General features: G+C 36.8%; 1 protein-coding gene across 1 annotated transcript; it reads right to left on the reverse strand.

The window, feature by feature from the left end:
- Positions 1-820: 820 nt before the first annotated feature.
- LOC130917098 (neuronal acetylcholine receptor subunit alpha-7-like) lies at positions 821-20,083 on the reverse strand. The gene is made up of 10 exons (XM_057838189.1): positions 19,984-20,083; positions 18,500-18,639; positions 16,160-16,204; positions 14,757-14,866; positions 7,409-7,488; positions 6,696-6,863; positions 6,405-6,602; positions 4,416-4,502; positions 3,755-3,864; positions 821-3,356 (listed from the first exon to the last, which is right to left on the reverse strand). Exons 1-10 carry the CDS (start codon positions 20,036-20,038, stop codon positions 2,952-2,954), a joined length of 1,398 nt encoding a protein of 465 aa, XP_057694172.1. The 5' UTR covers positions 20,039-20,083; the 3' UTR covers positions 821-2,951.
- Between the last annotated feature and the right edge of the window lie 370 nt (positions 20,084-20,453).

Raw genomic sequence — 20,453 nt, forward strand, 5'->3', positions numbered from 1 at the left:
TATGGTCCAGAATGCTGTGAAATCTGTAATCTATTATATTTTAGTAATTATTAATTTTCTCTTTACATATGTTTACTGAAGGAGATGTTTAAATCTCATGGAACAGTTGCATAATGACAATTAAGGTTACTACTCCTATTTTAGAACAATAAAATGAAGTAGCAAAAGTTTAAGTCAAATAAAGAAGAACATTTCCCTCTCTGAAATCTAAAATAAAGACTGTAAAGTTTGTTTTTGTGGTTAATGGCTACTTGAGAAATGGAAGACTGGGGAGACATCCCACATAAATAACAATGTTGCCCCGAGAGTTATAACTCGTCAACTAAGAACGAACCTCTAGCTCCAGATACTTGTTTGAAGTATGCAGCTGGCTTAAACTTGCATAATAATTAATTTAGTTGATGCAATATTTAAATTGACGCTTGAATATTGGGCACAAAAACTTTACACATCACGAACGATGCACACGCAGGTTGAACACTGTCCATCCTTGTGGGAGCCTGACATCATGTTGACTGACTAAGCAGTTAGCAGGACATCCACACTGTTTATCTTAGCAAGTAATCCTGGCAGTTTGAGTGGTGCTGACTTCCCAGAGTGCATTCTTGCAGGCCGGTCCAGCGCCTGACAGACTCAGAGCTCGTCATAAATTTTTAAGAAAAAAAGGAGTGGGGTGGCTTGACAGAGTTTGAACTTCTGCTGATTTTAGCAGGACACAATTTTAGCTGTGTCCTGACCAAATATTTTTCAACTAAAAGAAATTCTGTGCAACTAAACAAATGTTGAATAAATGACAGGACAATTTATCTGAGAGACGTTATTTAATTAAGTTCCTTTATGAAATGCGTAAGTCAAAAGCTGATCTCTTTCTGAACCATCGGATTCCAAACTATGGACTTTTTTTTTTTTAAAAGCCATTTGCAGTTACCATAGTAAATGTAAAAATACAGATACAATGTGTTGTACTGCATGTAAATGTAATTTGAGTATAACAATATTCAAATAAAACAATGATACACATTTAGGTATAAAACATTGACAATTTTATAGGTTAGCAAATTACAACAGTTTCACTTTATTTGAATTCGGTGTCATAAAACTCATAATGATGACACCTGTCATGAATATGAATGGGAGCTTATATGACAGATGCCCTTGAGTATCATTTAGTGAATTATGTCAGTATTGATGCATTATTGAGATATTTTTAAAAATGTTTTTGGGTTGGGATTAGAGTTTAGGATCTGTGTTAGGGTTAGGACACTCATTCATTAATGTTCATGACAGTGTCATGGTCATCTTATGACACCGAGTTCAAATAAAGTGCTACCATTGCAACTGATTGTAATCAACATCTTACATATTTGTTAAAGACGGGATATAGCTGAAGCAACTACTGTAGCAAAATATTAAGTACCTGATTAAGTAAAAAGGTATACATGAAATTGTTTGTCATGTCACAGTAGTACATGTAAGTGTTAGTTCTACACTGTATTTATTGATAAAGTATCTCGTGTAATACTGTAAATTCTTTCATTTCTTTTCTATTCTGCTTTTCTTCACAAGGGTCGTGGAGGTGCTGGAACCTATCCTAGCTAACTCTGGGCAGTAGGCGGGGTACACCCTGAATTGGTTGCAGCCAATCACAGGGCACAATGAGACATACAACAACACACTCACACCTACGGAGAATTTAGAGTGTTCAATCCCCCTACCACGCATGTTTTTGGGATGTGGGAGGAAACCGGAGTCCTCGGACAAAACCCACGCAGGCACGGGAGAACATACTACTTTAAATGAGATGGAAAATTACTCAGAGAAGACATTTATCACTCACACACACTTCCAGGGCAACTCCTTTACCTTGGTTCACAAAACTTTCCTATGCAAAGAGAGGAAACCCATTAATTCACACAAACACACATACAAAACCTCAATCATGTTTGGCAAAAAAATTGAGCCTTTGAACCTGTTCAACCCCTCCCTTAGTAGGAAAAAAAAAATCTTTAGAAAATCCCTTAGAGAGACTTGTGACTACTCTGATTAGATTTACATCTCTGTTCTCTTCGTTCCAAACATGGTTTATCATTACCTCACTTTTGGACTCTTTCCTACAATTTGGCTCAAATTATACACTGGCGATATCAACCGACATTTGAATCAGATTATACTGATTTAAATGACCGCATACTTTAGAAAAAAAAAAAGGAAACTCCGAGCCAACTGATACGATTGTTGAAATTGGCTACGTTTACATGGACAAAATATACGATTAGTTTTTGGATTAAAATTATGATCAGATGTACTGTTTTCATGGACACTGAAATGCATTGAAAAAATATCGATCCAATTAGGATTTGAGTGTTCATGCATCACCCTTTCGGTCAGGATTTCTTTTTTTTTTTGACATGCGCCGATTGACCAAATAATACGGAAATAATAGCAGAAGAAGCCGTACTGACATTTGTGTTGACAAGACATCGCTCCCTCCATTTCTACATTAAACTTTATTTCATATACACTCCTGTTTTTCTACCATCGAGTCTTTCAACAATTTCAACATCTTTTAACATCACCAGATGCATGCTCATCTCAGATACAGATGAGTTCAGTCTTACGCCCGCCATTTCTTTTGCATGTTCTGCTTCTACTAGTTTCCAGGAATAATAGAAACGCGTAAAGTATACTGATGTCAGAGATGTACGCGGCAATGATGGTCATTTCTGAAATGTTTGAAAAAGTGTTTTCATGCATGCTGATTGGATTACAAACAGACATAAACCACGTTTCGTTTGGAAAAAATCTTGATCGGAATGGCCTTGATCGGGTCAGAGTATTCTGAATAGGGTGCGTACATGAAGCATTTTTATTTCGATCAGGCCTAATGAATGTTTCCATGTAAACGTAGCCATTGACTGTACCATTCATTTTGTTCTCATGTTAACATCTTTCTAAGCAGCTTTGGCGTTTGGTACTGACATAAGAATTCCAAAGGTGCACAGAAATATGAATACAAAGAAAATCACAAAACAAAGACGATCAATTACAGCAGCTCCAAATTTCCAATCACTGCCTGTGTTCCCTCCCTTTTGCTGGTCATGGAAGCATTTGGCAATATAGTGCACTTCACTAAGGATATTGGCAAGCTCCGGTTCAAAGCTGCTGACTTTGGAGCTCGGAACTTTGGTGAGTAAAACCTCACCCTCACCAGCTTTTCCAGAATCAGATGAGGCTGGGTGAACGCTCTCCAGTCTGGCTTTGGGATCCATGCTGGTGGGACTGCTCTGCCCTTTGTCCTGACCTGGACGCTTCATTCGCAGAAACCAGGCACACCAATTGAAGAGGAAAATTCGGACCTTTGGGATCGAACAATAAAGAATTCACTCATTAACATACAGTAAAGTAGTACACATAGAATGAGCTAATCCCGACTAGCGCGGGGTACCTTCAAATCACTCAGCAGCTTAAGCAAATGTTATATGACTATAGTGTAAGGCTTTCCTTTGCGGTCAAAAGTGAGTTATTCACAATATATACTGTGTATATACTGTAGTATATATATCATTGATAGTGTTAACACAATTGCTGCTTTGAGCAGTTTTCTGCTACTTAAAGTTACAGGGTTGAAATTCTATAAAAATGCACATATTAAGAAATGGAATGTACAAAGTAAAACTTTGGCTGAATAAAAAGTCATGATCTGGATGAGTTTCTGTTGAACTGTACGCTGTAGTTCAATAAAATGGACACTCACCCACTTTGGCATCCCTGCACCATTAGGGTCATGGTGGTGAAATTGCAAGACCACGACCGTGGAAATCACAGAGAGCGCAACAATGACCATGGTTATCACAATGTACAGAGCTAGAAAAGTAAAGAGATGGTGGAAAACGTTTTTTACTCTTCTAGCCATCATATTCAGTGTATTACTTTTTTCTGTTTTAGATCTTTGGAACAAACTGGAGACAGTTGCATCCAATTTTGGGCACAAAGAAATTGTGTTTAATTTAATCATTTTAAAGCCCAATTTTCAATCAGCAGTAGATAGATATCATGCTGAACTATTTATCAGTCTTCATCAAATCGATGCTCCGCCATAGCAATGTGATGTGAATTAGGTTTGAGCACGTTTAATAAGAAACAGTTTAAAATCAGCATAGAATCTTTCAAATATACGAGTTAGACACATTGTAGAAGCCCACACACAAGTACAGAACAGCCAGATACGGTATAAGAATAAGTAGCTACACAAAGTGCACAGGGGAAAGAGCAATGCAAGTTTTGCGTCAATCTAAAATTAATGTGATTCAGAGTCATGCAATTAAAGTGCTTGTCCATGTCTTTAAACTATTGGATGGCTGCTGAAGTTAATTAAAACACTTAAAGACAACTTAAAAAATCCCCACCCCACTTACATAGTAGAGGTGCAGAGTCTGAAGAGGCAGGCATTATCTCTGAGAGCATCAGCATAAGGACTACTAAGGAGAGAAGGACTGTGATCGCTGAAAATACAAAATTTCAATTAATGTTTCAAACATTTAAAAGGTCAACACCTTTGCACCTTACCGTGGAAGGTAAAGGAACGTGAACCCGACATAATTTCATACATTTCTGCATATATAGATCATAAAATAACAATAATAAACAAAGAAAGTCTAATTGTTTTTACCAATTCTCTTAAAAGTGCTGCAGTGTACAATATTTCCTTCACTGTATTTCTTGAATACTGTAGCTTTGTTGAGGTCAAACATATCTCAATTGGGTTGGGGTCAGGCCTTTTAAATAAACTAGTAATAGCTGGGAAAGGTTAAAAAAGTATCTTGTAAAGTTCATCAGTTGATGGTCAGACGTATTGTCTATGAAGGGAAGAAAGTTCAGTCTTTCTGAATCCCTTCCAAGGTGTGGCCGTCATGTTAATTTAGTATGACATGTAAATACAGTATGACTGTCCGACTGTTTAAAGGAAAACTCAATAGAGGAAGCTACAAATTCCCTTGGCCTTGTGCAAAATTATCAGTTAGATAAGAATGTTAGACATTTATTGGTTTGTTTGCTCTTGATAATGTATTTTATAAATCTTATATTTAACACAAAATGTATAATTGTATTACTGAGGGAGTAAATAAGTCTAATAGGCCATTAAAAGTTTTGTTACAGTGTTGTCAGTGTATCAAATACTTGTTCTCCCCACTGTATATGGTTTGTATGTATTTGCCAAAAATTTGGAAAATTGGGTTGAGTGAAGCTAACATTGCTCTCTTAGTATCTCTTGCTTATTTCAGGAGTAGCTAAACGTGTCAAATGAAACACTAACATAGGTTTAACCTAAAGTGAATATAAACTCACCTAATTATGAGCTTTATAAATTACTCTTGGTCAACTGTACAGGTCGGTACACTATCTCATATGACAAATAAAAGACATTTTAACTAATTCACCAATTATGTGCTTCCTCTGTGGGTGAAGTGAAGAAAGGTCTATTGATGTAAATAAAAAAAAAGAAGAATGACAATTTCAGGTACATATGATGCAAGGGTATAGGTTTGCATAGGGATGGTAGGGACATAACACTACCAAATTTTCACGATGCTTAAATTGCCCCCTAGCAACTTTTCAGCAACCTTATTTGCCTTAGTTATACAGTATAGGAAATAAACTGTCTTCCCATATGTTGTAAGTATAGAATTGACCCTCCCTTTATTCAGTGATTTTCATTATGTTCAGACTTACATTTACCTCTTTTCACTGAATGAATGTGCCAGTCCATTTTCCCCCGTCAAACGCACGTTTGATTGGCTGATGACTTTTTTTTTTTTTTTTTTTTTTTTGAGTTAAGCTCTGCTAGTGGACAAAAAAGTAGTGTTTTACCTGAAGGTAGGCTCAATTTTTATTCATTTTTGTTATTCCCTGACTAAGAAGTTTTTTCAGTTATATTTAATTTCTTGATTTAAAAAGGCAATGTTGAGTGGTCTTAAGACAAATATTTATCATTTGCCTACCTGGATAGTTCAGCAATTATTAAAAGTTTGTATTTATTGTGTATGTTAACATAAATTTTGTTCAAATATTGTAATTAAAAAAAAATTCTAATAAAATGTGTCTTGTAGTTTTTGAAGGTTTGAATCGAATGGTGTATCACCTGAACCAATACATATGGCAGTTAATATAAGTCAAGACAGATTTATTTTGCATTGATCATTTAGCCTATCAATTAATTAGGTTCATATTCGTGAGAAATGTAGCCCTGACCCTCGTTCACCCAATTTGTTTGGTCTTATTAACGCACTGTCCCCAGCAAAAACTGTACATGCAGGTTATGCTGTTATATCGTCCTTACCAATGTTGAAACCAAACCTACACCCTTGATATGATGTGAATTCAGTGAATGTGCATCTTTCTACTACCCAGTGAAATCTTCTCTCCAGAGTCAGCAGGCAAAAGGAAGACAAACAGGGACAGAATGGAGATCACGATACAGGGGATGAGCAGGTTGAGTGCATAAAAGAGAGTACGTCTGCGCATCACTATGGTAAACGTGATGTCATAATAGGGCTCATCTGGACAGCACTCATAATATATGGTATGCTTATTTCCTGAAACCGCTGTGACACAAAACAGAAAAAAAGCCTACTCTTGTGAAATGTTCTGAGCTTATGTAGCAATAAATGATTTACACAATAGAAACGTATTCTTACCAACAAGGTCCCACTCTACATTGGGAATATATTCACTGATTTCTGCCTTTTTTATTGATAAGTCCAGAGTCGAGCCCCCATAGGTCCAGGAGCCAAATTTGAGGTCACATTTCTGGACGTCAAAAGGGAACCAGCGGACATCGATATTGCAGGTGCTTTTGATGATTGCTAACAGGGAAACACATATTAATAGCGAAAAATGACAGAAAATGGTCATAAAATAATATATTTATCAACTCTAAAGGAAGTGATGCCACACTTGAAATTAATTCAAAGTAGCAAGAGATTTACTGAAACAATATTGCAGTTTGTGTATTGAAAGCAAATAATTGGGTAAAAGTGACTAGTCGTCATTAAGGAAACAGTGAATGACTTCACAATGAAAGTTGAGATTAAAACAATCAACACTACTTTAAATATGAATACATACAGTATATACACTTTGCTTTACATTAAGGCAAATAAATTCAGAAGGCATTCACCAACACAGTCATTTGATTTGGCATTGAATTGGCTTTGGTGGGGGTTTGCTCTCTCAGAAACCTCGTCGAGATACTTACTGTGGCTTTTGTCTCAATACACAAGCACACACTTAAATAAAAAACAACATGCATTACATTCATGTTTTAGTCACTCATTGCTTAGTCAGGAAAAGCAAATGAATAGCATTACACTTTTCAGCGAAAGGGTAGGTTCACTTAAATGTTCCTTACCTGGAGGTATATACAAACAGCTGCCTGAGGAGTCAACCACAATTTTGGTATGGGAAGTAGGATCAAAATTTTCATCTGCACTGTAGATCACATAGAATAACATCAGTGCTGCTTGTCAAATTTTTACAGACACCTAATTAAATATTTGACTTTTCCACGAAAACTGATGCAATTTTTATCATGCAATTATTGTGAGCAACAGGGTGTATGCATAGAACAGATTGACAATACAAATGCTGTAAAATGGATCCTGAGGGCATCTTGGTAGCAATAAAAACAAAATATATGATGTTTAAAAGTATATAACAGGGAGACAACAGCACAAATGTCACTACTGTACTTATGTACAGAATCTTTTTTTTTTTTTGACTGACTTTCAAAACAGATTTGTACTTTTTAATTTTTTACTTTGACTAAATAGGAATTCAACCTTATTGATGACTTCAACAAGATCTTCTTAATTTTCTGTACCTGTGTGTAATATGCACCCTAACTAGACTACTGAGTTCTGAAATTCTCTTACGCGGCAAGACAACCAACACATGCGCACATCAGTTAAAATCGGCAAGTACTTACGATTTACCTTTTTTTTTTAATTTAGTTTTTTAGTTTATTACCTTTTCATAGCCTCAAAATACTTTTAGCATGTGTTTCTCTCTCATCCTTTTAAGTATTGTGTTTTCTTGTGGTAGCTTTAAAGTGCATGTGACACGAAAAAACATGTTTATTCCATAATACACGCGGTATTTTATGCTCCTGAATAATATGGACCGCTTGGATGTGTGTGGAAGCGATCGCTATGTTTATTTAGTTTTTTGAATCCCGCGCCATGAAAATGAGTGACTTCCGGCTTCGGTCTTGCATTGAGGAGGAGCTGTGACGTGTACGGATGAAGGCGTCCTCTTCCCTATACAGCCGTACTGTTGTGTATGAGGACTAAGGATTCAGCTGATTTTGCGGATTAATACGTTTATTTTTCGCATCACGCCAGCCAAACGGCTTGCTGTATAAGGGAGAGGCGTGTGCGCTTTTTGGAGTGTCAAAAGGTTCCCATTCACCGTGGATATTGGCCAAAACAAGCCCTACTACTGTGGGACCATTGGAATTACGAGGAAGTGAGTAAACATCTTGTTTTGTATTATGTCAAATACGAATGCAGCGATTACAAAGTAAACACTACAAACTTTGTTTAAATAAAGGACTACTTACGTTTGCCGGTTTGCCGATCCGCGAAGACAATCGACAACCCAGTCGTCATGTCAAATAATCCGGGCTAGTTATGTGTGATTTTCCGCTTCGAAGACTTTGAAACATCACTCGGTTCAGGTTAGCATGTCGGCTAGCTTTCACGCCTCTTTGTTTGTTTACATTCTCCGAGGCCGGGGAAGGGAAATGACATATGTCCGATTTAGGTGTCATAAAATATCGTTCTGGAGGTGCGACAGTAAAGGTGAAGTCGAGAGTTTTGACCATTATGGAGTAATTTTGCCATGTCGTCCTGAATAAGTGCATTTTTATTATTTCATATTCCATTTAGCACAAGACTGTTATTTGTCATGACCATGCCATTTATTTAGCAATTGGGGAAAATACTTAGATAAAAAGAATATCCTGTAAAAATAGTGAAGTAAAGAGACAGAAACAATGACATTTTGCAGCTCTCTTCGTCGTGTTTTCCTCGTTGTGAATAGTTCCCCCTCGACGGGCTGACTGGTCCTTCTCAAGCCATTTATTTAGCTATTGGGCAAAAATACTTGGATAAAAAGAATATCCTGTAAAAATATTGGAGTAGAAAGACTGACACAATGACATTTTGCGGCTCTCTTCGTCGCGTTTTCCTCGTTCTGAGTAATTCCCCCTCAATGTGCTGAATAGTAAAACCGACGAGCCCAGTCTCCCGCTGACGTCATCCACCTGTTGGGGACGCTAGAGCCCTATAATGGTAGGCGTGGCTAACTGGAAGATTAAAATACTAATTTCTCGTCATCTGCGCTTTGCTAAATTGTTGTATATAGTCAAATCGTCTCAAAATATGATTCAAATTCCCATATTAATGCTATTTAAGACTTTTTCTCCTGTCGTATGCTCTTTAAAGCAGATTGTTGATCTGTTGACCACATTAGTCACGTAGCGTATTTAAACCACACCTATTTGATATTACTACGTTTAAGTATTTTCTTAATGCATCATTAGTATGTTCTGTCTGTATGCATCTCAACAAAACAATCTGAAAGCGCACGGTAGTACTTTGACTATCAAATTCGCCTCACGTAGGACGTTTCGCCGGTGTAGCTAATTTTGGCAGAACACCGGTTTTGTCCTACTCTTGTTCCCGTCTTTCCTGTTCATTTTGCTTTTGCTGCTCGTTTTGTAAAATCTCGACAGTGCTGTCATGCTCATTAATGTTCCACTCGGGTTCAAATTGAAACGATTGAACAGATGACATGTTTATGTCACTAGAGTCATACTCTGGAAGCCGGCAGCTTAACCCAGTGACGTCACTGCCCTGCGACGTCAACAACAATGGCGATCTACTAGTAGGCATGTGCCGGTATGAGATTTTGACAGTATGAAAACCTTAAGTAAAAATACCGCGGTTTCACAGTATCATGGTATTGCAATTATAGCTCTAAAATGTTTTATACTGAGATGTAAAAAAAATGTGGTTTTACATTAAACAGGATTTTAAAAAAAATATCACAACATATTTGCAAATTGGAACATCACATGGATGTAACAATTTTTATTTTGCATTGAACAGGATTCTTTTTATTTATCACAACATATTTTCAAATTGGAAGATCAACATGAATGCAATGTTGAAATAAATAAAATAACAAAAAAATAAATAACTGAAATATTTTAGATAAAATAAATAGAATTTATAGATTATACCCAAAGCCACAGCTCAAGTTGCTCAAGATTAGAGCTAGAACGAAAATAATCATTTGCCCTAAAAAAGTAAAAACACTTCTAAATCAAATAAAAAAAATATGTATTTACTGTATATATATTGCAGGCACTTCTCTGACTTTAAAGCTCCATCTCAACATTTTTAGAGACTTGCTCATGTTATACTTATTTCTCTCTCAGTCCAAGTTATGATGCAGGAATGTGAGGACGTTCACCTTTCTGGGTTAAGTTGGGAGCAGTGAGGTGAGCGGAAACTAGTTAGCTTTCTTGGCATGCTTACTAGCCACATTATCTGCCTCGTTAACAAGCTTACGTTATAGTATTTGTTTTACCATCGCTAGACACACTAAACACGCTGAACTCTCGGAGCTGGTGGGAAACGTTCATGACAGCGTTTACTTACCTCAAATTTTGTGTAAAGTGACGGATGATGGAGATGTAAATGTGAAATCATGTTTAAGGGGGGTTGCCGACACCCCTGCAACCACCTTCCGCAAGCATGTCTTGCACGTCTGTTGTCCTTCCTCCTCTAAGCCGCGGCCGTCTCTTTCTTTTTGGTGGCCGAAATAATAGCAATGTTTGTTTTGTTTGTTTTTGAGGGGGGTAAAAGCGCAAGTGAAAACAGAGACAGCAACAACCGGAAGGGGAGGGGTGAGCGCTGCTGCTCCAAGCTATTTCTCGCTGCATTTTTGGGACATAAAAAATAGCTAATACAGTACTAAAGTAAGATGCAAAATTTTAGTGATTTTAAAACCTTGACATTTTCATACCAAGGTAAACCTTAAAACAGGTAACCGGCACATGCCTACCTACTAAAACTAATTTTACAAATTGTATAAAAAACGAAAACATCAAAAGGGGTTTTAATATCAAATTATTTTAACTCATAATAACGTTTATCTTTTAAGAACTACAAGTCTTTCTATCGTTCGTTCCTTTCCACTAAATTGAAAAAATACTGAATAAAATTTTTCGGATGTGTAATATTGCATATAAAATCCAGTGCTTCCCAAAAGTGGCCATTGCAAAGTGTTAGAAGACATTTTAAATGCCAATACCATTTTAGCCAATCAAATGTGAGCATGCCAGATTGCCCGTCCTTTTTCATGATGTCAGTAATACCCATTGTTGCATGCAGATATAGAGACCTAGCACTGCTTGCAAGTGAGTCATCACCTAAATAGACGCTTTATACACAGACTTTGCTTGTAAAACCACAAAAATAAAAAGGAGAAGTGTCAGCATCCCACTGTGTTCATCTTTTTGAAGAAATTGTTGCACCAATTATGGAGACCCAAGAGATGAAAGAAAGGAAAGAAAGGATAAAGACAGAACTAGGATAGTAACTATAAAGAGTGTTGTTATTTATTTATTTTTCGTTATTGGTTGTTGTGTTTTTTTTTATATCTGTGTTCAAGTTTGTCAGTGTTTGTGTGAAGCTGGTCGTGCATATAATTGATGTCACAGTCTTCAAACAATAGCTGCTCTCATATACGGTATCATTGTCTTCACACTTGTTTTCTCTTATCGGAGGTCTAAGAAATTCGCTATTTGCTTGGGGCAATACTTGGAGCAACAGTTGCCACGTTTACATGGAGCCAAATATTCCAATTACAATCGGAATATTTGTTCAAACCGAATAAATGTGTTCCATATAAACACCTCATTAGGAATGAAAAGGCCCAAACCGAATGGAATTTCATTCCGATTCACAGGGGTGGAATATTCCTTTTCCCAAACCGATTAGAAGTAAAATTATATCATGTAAACAGGGAAGCGGAATGGTGTCTGGTTGCGTTCTTTCTGCACATGCTCCGTACTGACTTGGTGACGTCACTTGGTGACGTAAGTAACGTCACTTGCAACATGGCTTCCAAGCACACGCACAGCGCACCCACACAACTTTTAAATGAACGGCGTATCATTCTGAAGTTTTGTTTCCACTCGAAAAGTTAAAACAGCAGCTGATCTGACGATCGATCTCCATGTTTTGCAACGTGACGCTTTGTTTTGATTAATCTGCGCATGTCAGACGGCAGTTGTCAAACGTCCTTTCGGAATAAAGGCAGACACATGTAAACGCTGGATCGGAATAGATGAATTCACATGTAAACAGCTGATGTGAAATTTCCATTCGGAATGATTTGAATCGGTATGAATAAAAGTCAGCATGTAAACGTGGCTAGTGTCTCACATTAAGGTCATCCACGTAAATGAGGTGTTGTCTTTCCCTATAATTACCGTATTGGCCCGAATATAAGACGGCCCTGATTATAAGACGCCACCCTCTTTTTCAAGACTCAAGTTTGAAAAAGAGACTTTTTGAACACCAAATTCATTTTTATACAGAAAATAATTACAGTACATCTGAAACGAATGATTATAACAATATATTTGAGAGAAAAAGCATGTTATTTTGCCTCATTCAAATTTCAATATCTGAACATTTAAATATGTAAACTAAAGTGCAATCACATTCGTAAATGAATGGCTTCTGGTTTTTGAAATGTAAATAAACCAATCTATTGTGATAAAACAACAAAATTGCAATAACTGCATTAACCATCAAAGTGAAGTCTAACTGTAACTGTAGTCTTGAAACATATCTGAATAAGGAAAAACATTGCAATAACATAATGCAAACTGGTTAAACTTCAGAGTATTTGAGATCTGTAATGACAGAACATCGCTTCAATGATATCTGGCACCATCTAGCGTCGTGAATGGGGAGAGTAGCTGAGATCTGTCATGACAGAACATTGCTTCAATGATATCTGGCGCCATCTAGCGTCGTGAATGGGTATAATGTTTAGACCGCGACTATAAGACGACCCCCTCTTTTTCAGTGTTATTCAGGGGTGAAAGTGGGCCAGAACGGTCAGGAACGCAGTTTCGGTATAAGATTGAGGGCCGGAATGCTATTCCGGTACACAGTGCTTTTATTCCAAAAATATGACGGCAACTGTCAAAACGCTATGTAAAAAAAAAATGCTAAGCTGCAACACATGCATTTCATCTCCAAGAAGAAAACAATCTACCAACATCTGATTTACATACACAAGTGTTAACAACAAGCATGATAAATTGCTTGTGTAGCGTAATCCGTTTCCACCTATATTTATTATTTATTTTATTCCACGGACGGCATGGAGGTTTCCTCAGCTCCTGCAGTTAGTTATCTGTGTCTGACGATGATGAGTCACGTCAATGTGCGAATGCACACAGCAAAGCAAAACGCCTGGACTCACTTATCCGTTTAATTGGCTGACATAGTGACATGTGATCAGCAGAGAAAGTTAGCTTTGATTGGTTCAAATGTGCATGTTTTCTGGAACAGCAAAAAAAAAGTTTGTTGAATTGATGCAACAAAAAAAGGGCAATGCAACAGAAAAAGGATCAAATCTTTAAGAGCAAGGAAAGAGTTGAGGAGGCTTATTTCATCATCATTTCATATTTCATATATCATGTTTAGTTTTATTTGCTCTGATGGGGAGGTTGAGAACATCTTTTCTGTTAATGTGCACTTTGGACTTATATTTGTTCATTTATGTTAGGCTACCTTACTTATGATTTTTAAAAAAGTCAATGTTTGTGCGATCTTCAAAATATATTCCATTTCACTCTGCATAATATAAGTCATTTGTACTTATTTTTCTGAATTTATGTCACTTATATCTAAAATCAGTTTTTGTATGTATTATAGAAATAACTGCCAAACAGTTTTCTTTGCATTTCAGTAGTTTTAGGAGGTTTGACCCCCCCCCCCCCTACACACACACACAATAAATAAATAAATAAATAAACAACATTTCTGGCTCCGTGGCGACCTTCACGTCGGGGAGTTCCGGCAAGAAATTCTACCCACTTTCACCCCTGATCTTATTTCAATGCAAAAAACACCGTATTCTATTTGGGCCAATATGGTACTCCCCTTGAAATGCTTGGCATGCTCTGCAGATGCATTGGATCAACCTCAAATTAAAGAATGATACTGACAAATCATATTACGATAAGTATGTGACAAAAGAGAAGGGTGTCTTTAATTTGACTTTAGATCAAACTGTGTGTTTCCAGTAAATGGCACACACCTGTTTCACTCAGTAAGGAAAATTGACTTCTCCCGTACTTTTTGTTTTGCGTTCCATTTGTTGCATTAAAAAAAAAAAAAAATTCTAAATGTATCACGTAAGGTCATGTTTCTGAAATGTTCTCATTGATGATCTCATTATAACTTCAAATAATAAATATTGCAGTCATATAATAAAAGCTTATAGTTTATAGTGATAAGAAAATATATGAGGACGCATATCTGCTATGTGCAGTATACTGTATGTGATACAGTATGTGAACTACTACTACTAATATTACCAACAACAATAACAACAAAGTTTATGCCTGATTTTTTCATGCTGTGTCTCACATTCAACAGATGTACCTGTTATATAGTAGAATATCTGGCTTCCAAAGGAGATCATCGGGAACTCGGATCTTGTCCAATCCGTTATAGTCAGATTCGTTCCACTGTAGTTTATAGTCTTTCCAGTTCTGTGGAAAACATAATAAAGCTATATTTTTTCTTACCTAACATAGAGATTAGTTCAGCCCTGCTTTGAGCTGTTTGGGGTGTATGGCGGAATTATACTAGAATTCAGTTTATCTGGCTCTGAAGGAAAGTAAGAGAAATTCCTAGAATTACAGAATGTTTATTTAGGTGTTCGTGATGCAAATCTCCATATTTATTTAAGATGATAACGCTACCTAGCAGTACTATTTTACATCGAGGAACATTTGAGGAACATTCTCTTTAAATTGGACATGAAATCTTTTTTTTTACCCAATCATGATACCCACCTGTTCCCACTTTTTCTGCTCACCAGTGAGATTTTCCATACAGGTGTTTGATGAGCATTCCTTAACCTTTTCTGTCTTTTTTGCCACCTGTCCGAGATTTTTTGGAACGTGTTGCAGACATACAATTCTAAGAAAATTATTATTTGCTAAAAACAATGAAATTTATCTGTTTGAACATTAAGGAGCTTGTCGTTGTAGTGTATTCAGGTAAATATAGGTTGAACATGATTTGGAAAGCATTGTACTGTATTCAATTTTTATTTATGTTTCATGCATGTCCTAATGTCATTTCAATTGGGGTTGTAGAACAATGGAATGTCTAAGCATTTTAGAACCAGGACGTCCTAGCAAAATTTTGCCTACAGACTTAACAACGACTGGAATGAGAGTGTCAAATGAGTGAATATTTTATTTTTGTATAATTTTGAAATAGCAAAGTTTGGTGTCATTTGAAAAATTAGTCCCTGTCTCTGCGATCTATCATATATTACTTTAGAGACACCTTAAGAAATTGATCAATATACTGCATATTTTCTGAAAGGTCATTAAAAGTGCTTTTCTATTCTTTATTTGCAAATTACCTTGAAATTACCTGAATCCTCTGCATTTAAATCGGTGCATAATTGGTGCTGACATAAATTTCAAACTATGCATGAGCAAAATTATTCAGAAGCAGCCTTTCAGAGTCAGTATATGTATCAATATATAGTATATGCATGTTCTGTTACGCATGACAGTTCTTTTGATACCAGACATGAGAGATTTTTCCTTGTTTCAAGGCATTGATGTAGGATATTCATATCACTTTCGACTGGAAGTAATATCTACTTTTCTGGTCTTTTAATCATTAAGCTGAAAATTAAACATTGCGTAATCGGCTATGGTTAAAAACATGGCAGAGCGACCTCCTACTGGTTTAGCACTGGCAGCAACCAACTTTCTAGTTTGAAAGTATATGTTGCAAGAGTTAGAACTTTGAAACCTTACCATGTGCATCCAAATATTTGTTTTCAACGCCTGGTTCTTCTCGTCCTGTAAGAAAATATTGTTTGTTACTCTTTTTGTAAACAATAAACCCTCAGAGTTTAAGATAGATATCTAATTATGCTAGGCTGGCATCTGATATATTGCCAAATAACTAGAAAATGCAATATCTGGAGAAATTGTTATGGTAGCATAGCTATGATGGTTGGTATAACCGGTCAATTCCTGTTGATTTTGAGGCATTTCGGGATTATTTCCTGTTGATATTGGGTCACTTTCTGTTTATTTGGGGTCATTTTAGGGTCACTCTTGATTTAGGGTCATTTCAGGGTCACTTCATATTGATTTAGGGGCATTCTGGGGTCACTTCTTGTTAATATGGCAGCATTTCAACGTCACTTCTTGTCGATATCAGATCACTCACTCTTGATTTGGGAGCATTTCTGGGTCACTTCCTGTTGATTACAGACCTTTTGCAAACCTTCTTAGAGACAAACTCCACCCTTGACAAGTTCCAATCAGGCTTCAGGTCCAGACACAGCACTGAGTCAGCACTGTTACTGTACTAAAGTGTTAAAAGTACATAACGACATTGCCCTTTCTGTGGATAATGGAAACGCAGCTATCCTTGTTTTACTAGACCTCACAGCAGCATTTGATACAGTCGACCATACATTCCTTGCGTCTCGTTTAGAACATTTCATAGGTATCCGTGGTTACGCTCTAAAATGGTTTGAATCGTACCTGCAACATAGAATATTCTCGGTAATGATTGGGGAATTTCCTCCTCACAAACTTCTCTGTCTTGCGGGGTACCGCAAGGCTCTATTTTAGGGCCTGTTCTTTTTGCGCTTTATCTCCTACCTTTAGGATCAATTATAAAAAAAAGATCGCTTTTAATTTTTATGCTGCTGACCTGCAGCTTTATCTGCCCTTGAGACCCAACGAACAAACTGCTCTCGCTAAATTGATGGAGTGGAGATCTGATGTGAAGCAATGGCTTGCACAAAACCTCTTACATCTTAACGAGAGCAAAACTGAATTTGTTACTTTTCGCATGCCTTCTATGATGAATGCCCTTGAGCCCAACTCTGGCGTTCTGGCTGACATTTTTAAGACAAAAATCTCTGAGTGATATTCGATAGCAGGCTTAACTTTGAAAAACTGATTAGTTCTGTTCGAAGAGCAAGTTTTTTCCAGCTCCATCTCGTGGCCAAAGTGAAGCCTTTTCTTAGTCGCCGCGATCTTGAAAAAGCAATTCACGCTTTTATAAGCTCAACGCTTGACTACTGCAATGCACTTTATGTTGGCCTCCCCAAGTCCTCAATTTCTCGCCTGCAAAAATGCTGCCTCTCGATTTTTAACAGGTACACCTAGACGTGAGCATATTACCCCCATGCTATCATCTCTCCACTGGCTTCGAGTCCATTTTAGAATTTATTCCAAACTTTTACTGTTTGTTTTCAATTTTGTTAATGGCCAGGCTCCATCTTATTTATCGGAAATTTTAACCTTCCTTAACTCTGGCAGGACTCTTCGTTCGACCAGCCAGCTTAGTTTACATGATCCGAGGTTGAAACTTAAACAGTGGGGAGACCGGTCTTTTCCGGTTGCTGCCCCCAGGCTGTGGAATAGCCTTCCCCCTGAAATCCGCACCACTGCGGATCCAGGTCTTTTTAAGTCTCGGTTAAAAACACACCTTTTTAGGCTCGCCTTTTACACAGATTAGGATAGCCTGGTTTTATTTGCTTAAGGGTTTTTAATGTTTTTGGATTTTATCGGTTTTATGGTTTTATTTGCTGGACTTTTATCGCGATGCGCTGTTTTTGTTTCATTTCTTTTTTTCTTAGTGTTATTGTATAATACTTTCCTGCCTTTTATTTATCTTGAGCCATTTTTTGTTGTAAAGCGCTTTGAGGGCCTTTCAGGTTTTGTAAAGAGCTATATAAATAAATTTGATTTGATTTTCATACATTGGCGTCAATGGCATTGCCAGATGAATTTCAAAGGGATTTATTGAAAAGCTTTTGGTCAAAAATCCCAACCACCAATAGAGATATGTTTCTGGCTGTGCCAATGTCGATTTTTGCAGGTGTGGGTTGGAAATCAATAGTTTTTGTGCCATTGAAATCAATGTTGAATAGGGCTATTGGAAATGAATGGGAAATTTTGACCACAAGAAATGAATGGGTATATTTTTGGTCAATTTTGGGGGAAAATTGAATATTATAGATGGTAGCTTTTGCGTGAAAGAAAAAAAAAATACTATAAATGGTGGCTTTTGCATGACATTCAAAGCTACCATCAAATATGATAATAATAATGATAAAACAAGTTACAAACCAGATCCATTATCGTGTTGAGGTGGATACCGACTTCCACGTTGAGGATTTGAGACTCATCTAAGACAGGTCTCTCCAGTTTTTGATAGCGAGAGAAGAGATCATGGTACAGTCTGCTCTCATCTGGCCCTTGCATAGAAACTAAGAAACAAAAATATTTAGTTTATGCTGGACATGAGAAAGTTATAGTAATAGTAAACACTTATTTGACATTGTCAAACACTGATTTCAGTCAGTCAATGCGCTTTCAAAATAATGTCTTTTTAGAGGATTTTTGAGGACACAAAACATGCGAACCTTTTAGAGATTGAGTTTTAGGAATACATGTACTGTACAGGAAATGTGGGTGGAAATATAATTCAATCTTAAATTAGATCTGTTTGATTTAAAAAAAATTCACTTCTCACACACGATTGAGATTCTTTGTCAACACCCTTTCTTTTAACGACTGTGCTGGAATTCCCACTGTGAGAGGTTTTCATTGTTAATAACTCCATAGAGAGGTTATTTTGAGGTTGGCATCTTCTCATTTTTATGCTCTTTGGCACATCCTGTTTGATACAGAAAGGGCCTGTTGCTAAAGAGAGCATATAGCTAAATATGGCTTTATTCATTCTTGAATACTCAGTGCACATTTTGCCATAGACATCTGGTAGCTTACATCATCCAAATATTTTCAGTCTACATCCCAGGGTACCCATGAAACAAGGATCCTTCCGAGTAGTAACAAATCTAAGTTTCGCAACTGACAACTACCACATTAGGTCTGTAACCCAACACCCTTATCATTTTTTTCAGTCTGGCTGTTGATGCAATAGAACATTTGAAATGTTTGAGTTTGGGTTATCTCAATCGATCGCTGCAGTTATGCAAGAACTCAGAACCTTGAAAGTTCTGCAACAAATACTAGTTCAATGTACAACAGTCGTGCACAGTAAAAATCAGTGTTTGACAGAAACATTTTACACAGGAAAAAAATCTTAAGGCACACACACACGCACGCACGCACACACACACACCTACACACACACACGCACGCACGCACGCACGCACGCACACACACACACACACACACACACACAAAAAGTGCAAAAGTTGGGTAAAAAATGATGCATCCTCTGTCATCCAATTGGTTTAATTGTCTTTTCGGTGCAATTAATGGAAAAACACTATCTATTTGCTGTAGGAAAAAAAATCAATACTTTCAGACCAATGTAAAAATTGTTCATTTGTAGATGAGCTCTCAACGCACATAGTGTAAGTGCTATTCAATACATAAATACATAAAAATAACATTAAGTGCTAATTAACAACATAAATAACACAAGTTGCAAAGTCAAAAAAATGAAACTGAAGTATTATGCAACAAAGTGACTGCAAGTAATAGTGAAAACAACCACCAATAACAAAACTACATTTCAAACACCATTTGAGTTGATCAATTACAGAATGACAAATTACTGAATAACATTACTGACATCCTACCTTGAAGTGTGTATGCACTCACTAGCAGAAAAAGCAGAGCCTCATGTGAATCCATGTTGCTTTCAAACAGGAATTCGAGAAGTCTGAACCTCTGGGGCGCTTTGGGTATAAATACTGAGTAAGCGAGTCTCCATGTGTGTGTCAATTGACTCCTCCTCCTATGCAACTTAAGTTAACATGACCCCCCCTAGATTGCATAGATGGGGCCTGAAAAATTCCCTGATGAATAAAGATGATAAGGATGAACAGAATGCACAAATATATATTTATATATTGTTGAGTTTTGGAGGCCAAATTGAAAATGTCTCTTTTATAAACACATATACAACTACAATTTTATTTTTTCACCATATTTTCTAATAGTGATGTTGTTATGATAGCTAGCCTTAAGAAACTTAGAAACTGTTGGAGCAGGATGTAGCCAGCTGACTTCCTTTATGGAAAACAGATGTGGACTTCACCTTCGCTAC

Source organism: Corythoichthys intestinalis, chromosome 1, assembly GCF_030265065.1.
Source record: "Corythoichthys intestinalis isolate RoL2023-P3 chromosome 1, ASM3026506v1, whole genome shotgun sequence".
Classification (NCBI taxonomy): domain Eukaryota; kingdom Metazoa; phylum Chordata; class Actinopteri; order Syngnathiformes; family Syngnathidae; genus Corythoichthys; species Corythoichthys intestinalis.

Bases quoted from the DNA above. Each gene is read 5' to 3' on its own strand.
- LOC130917098 (XM_057838189.1), bottom strand. From the start codon at position 20,038: ATGGATTCACATGAGGCTCTGCTTTTTCTGCTAGTGAGTGCATACACA. The intron at 18,640-19,983 runs GTAGGATGTCAG...TTTGTTTCTTAG, and splicing joins GAGTGCATACACACTTCAAG to TTTCTATGCAAGGGCCAGAT. The intron at 4,503-6,404 runs GTAGTAGAAAGA...TTGTATTTTCAG, and splicing joins TGGAGAGAAGATTTCACTGG to CGATCACAGTCCTTCTCTCC.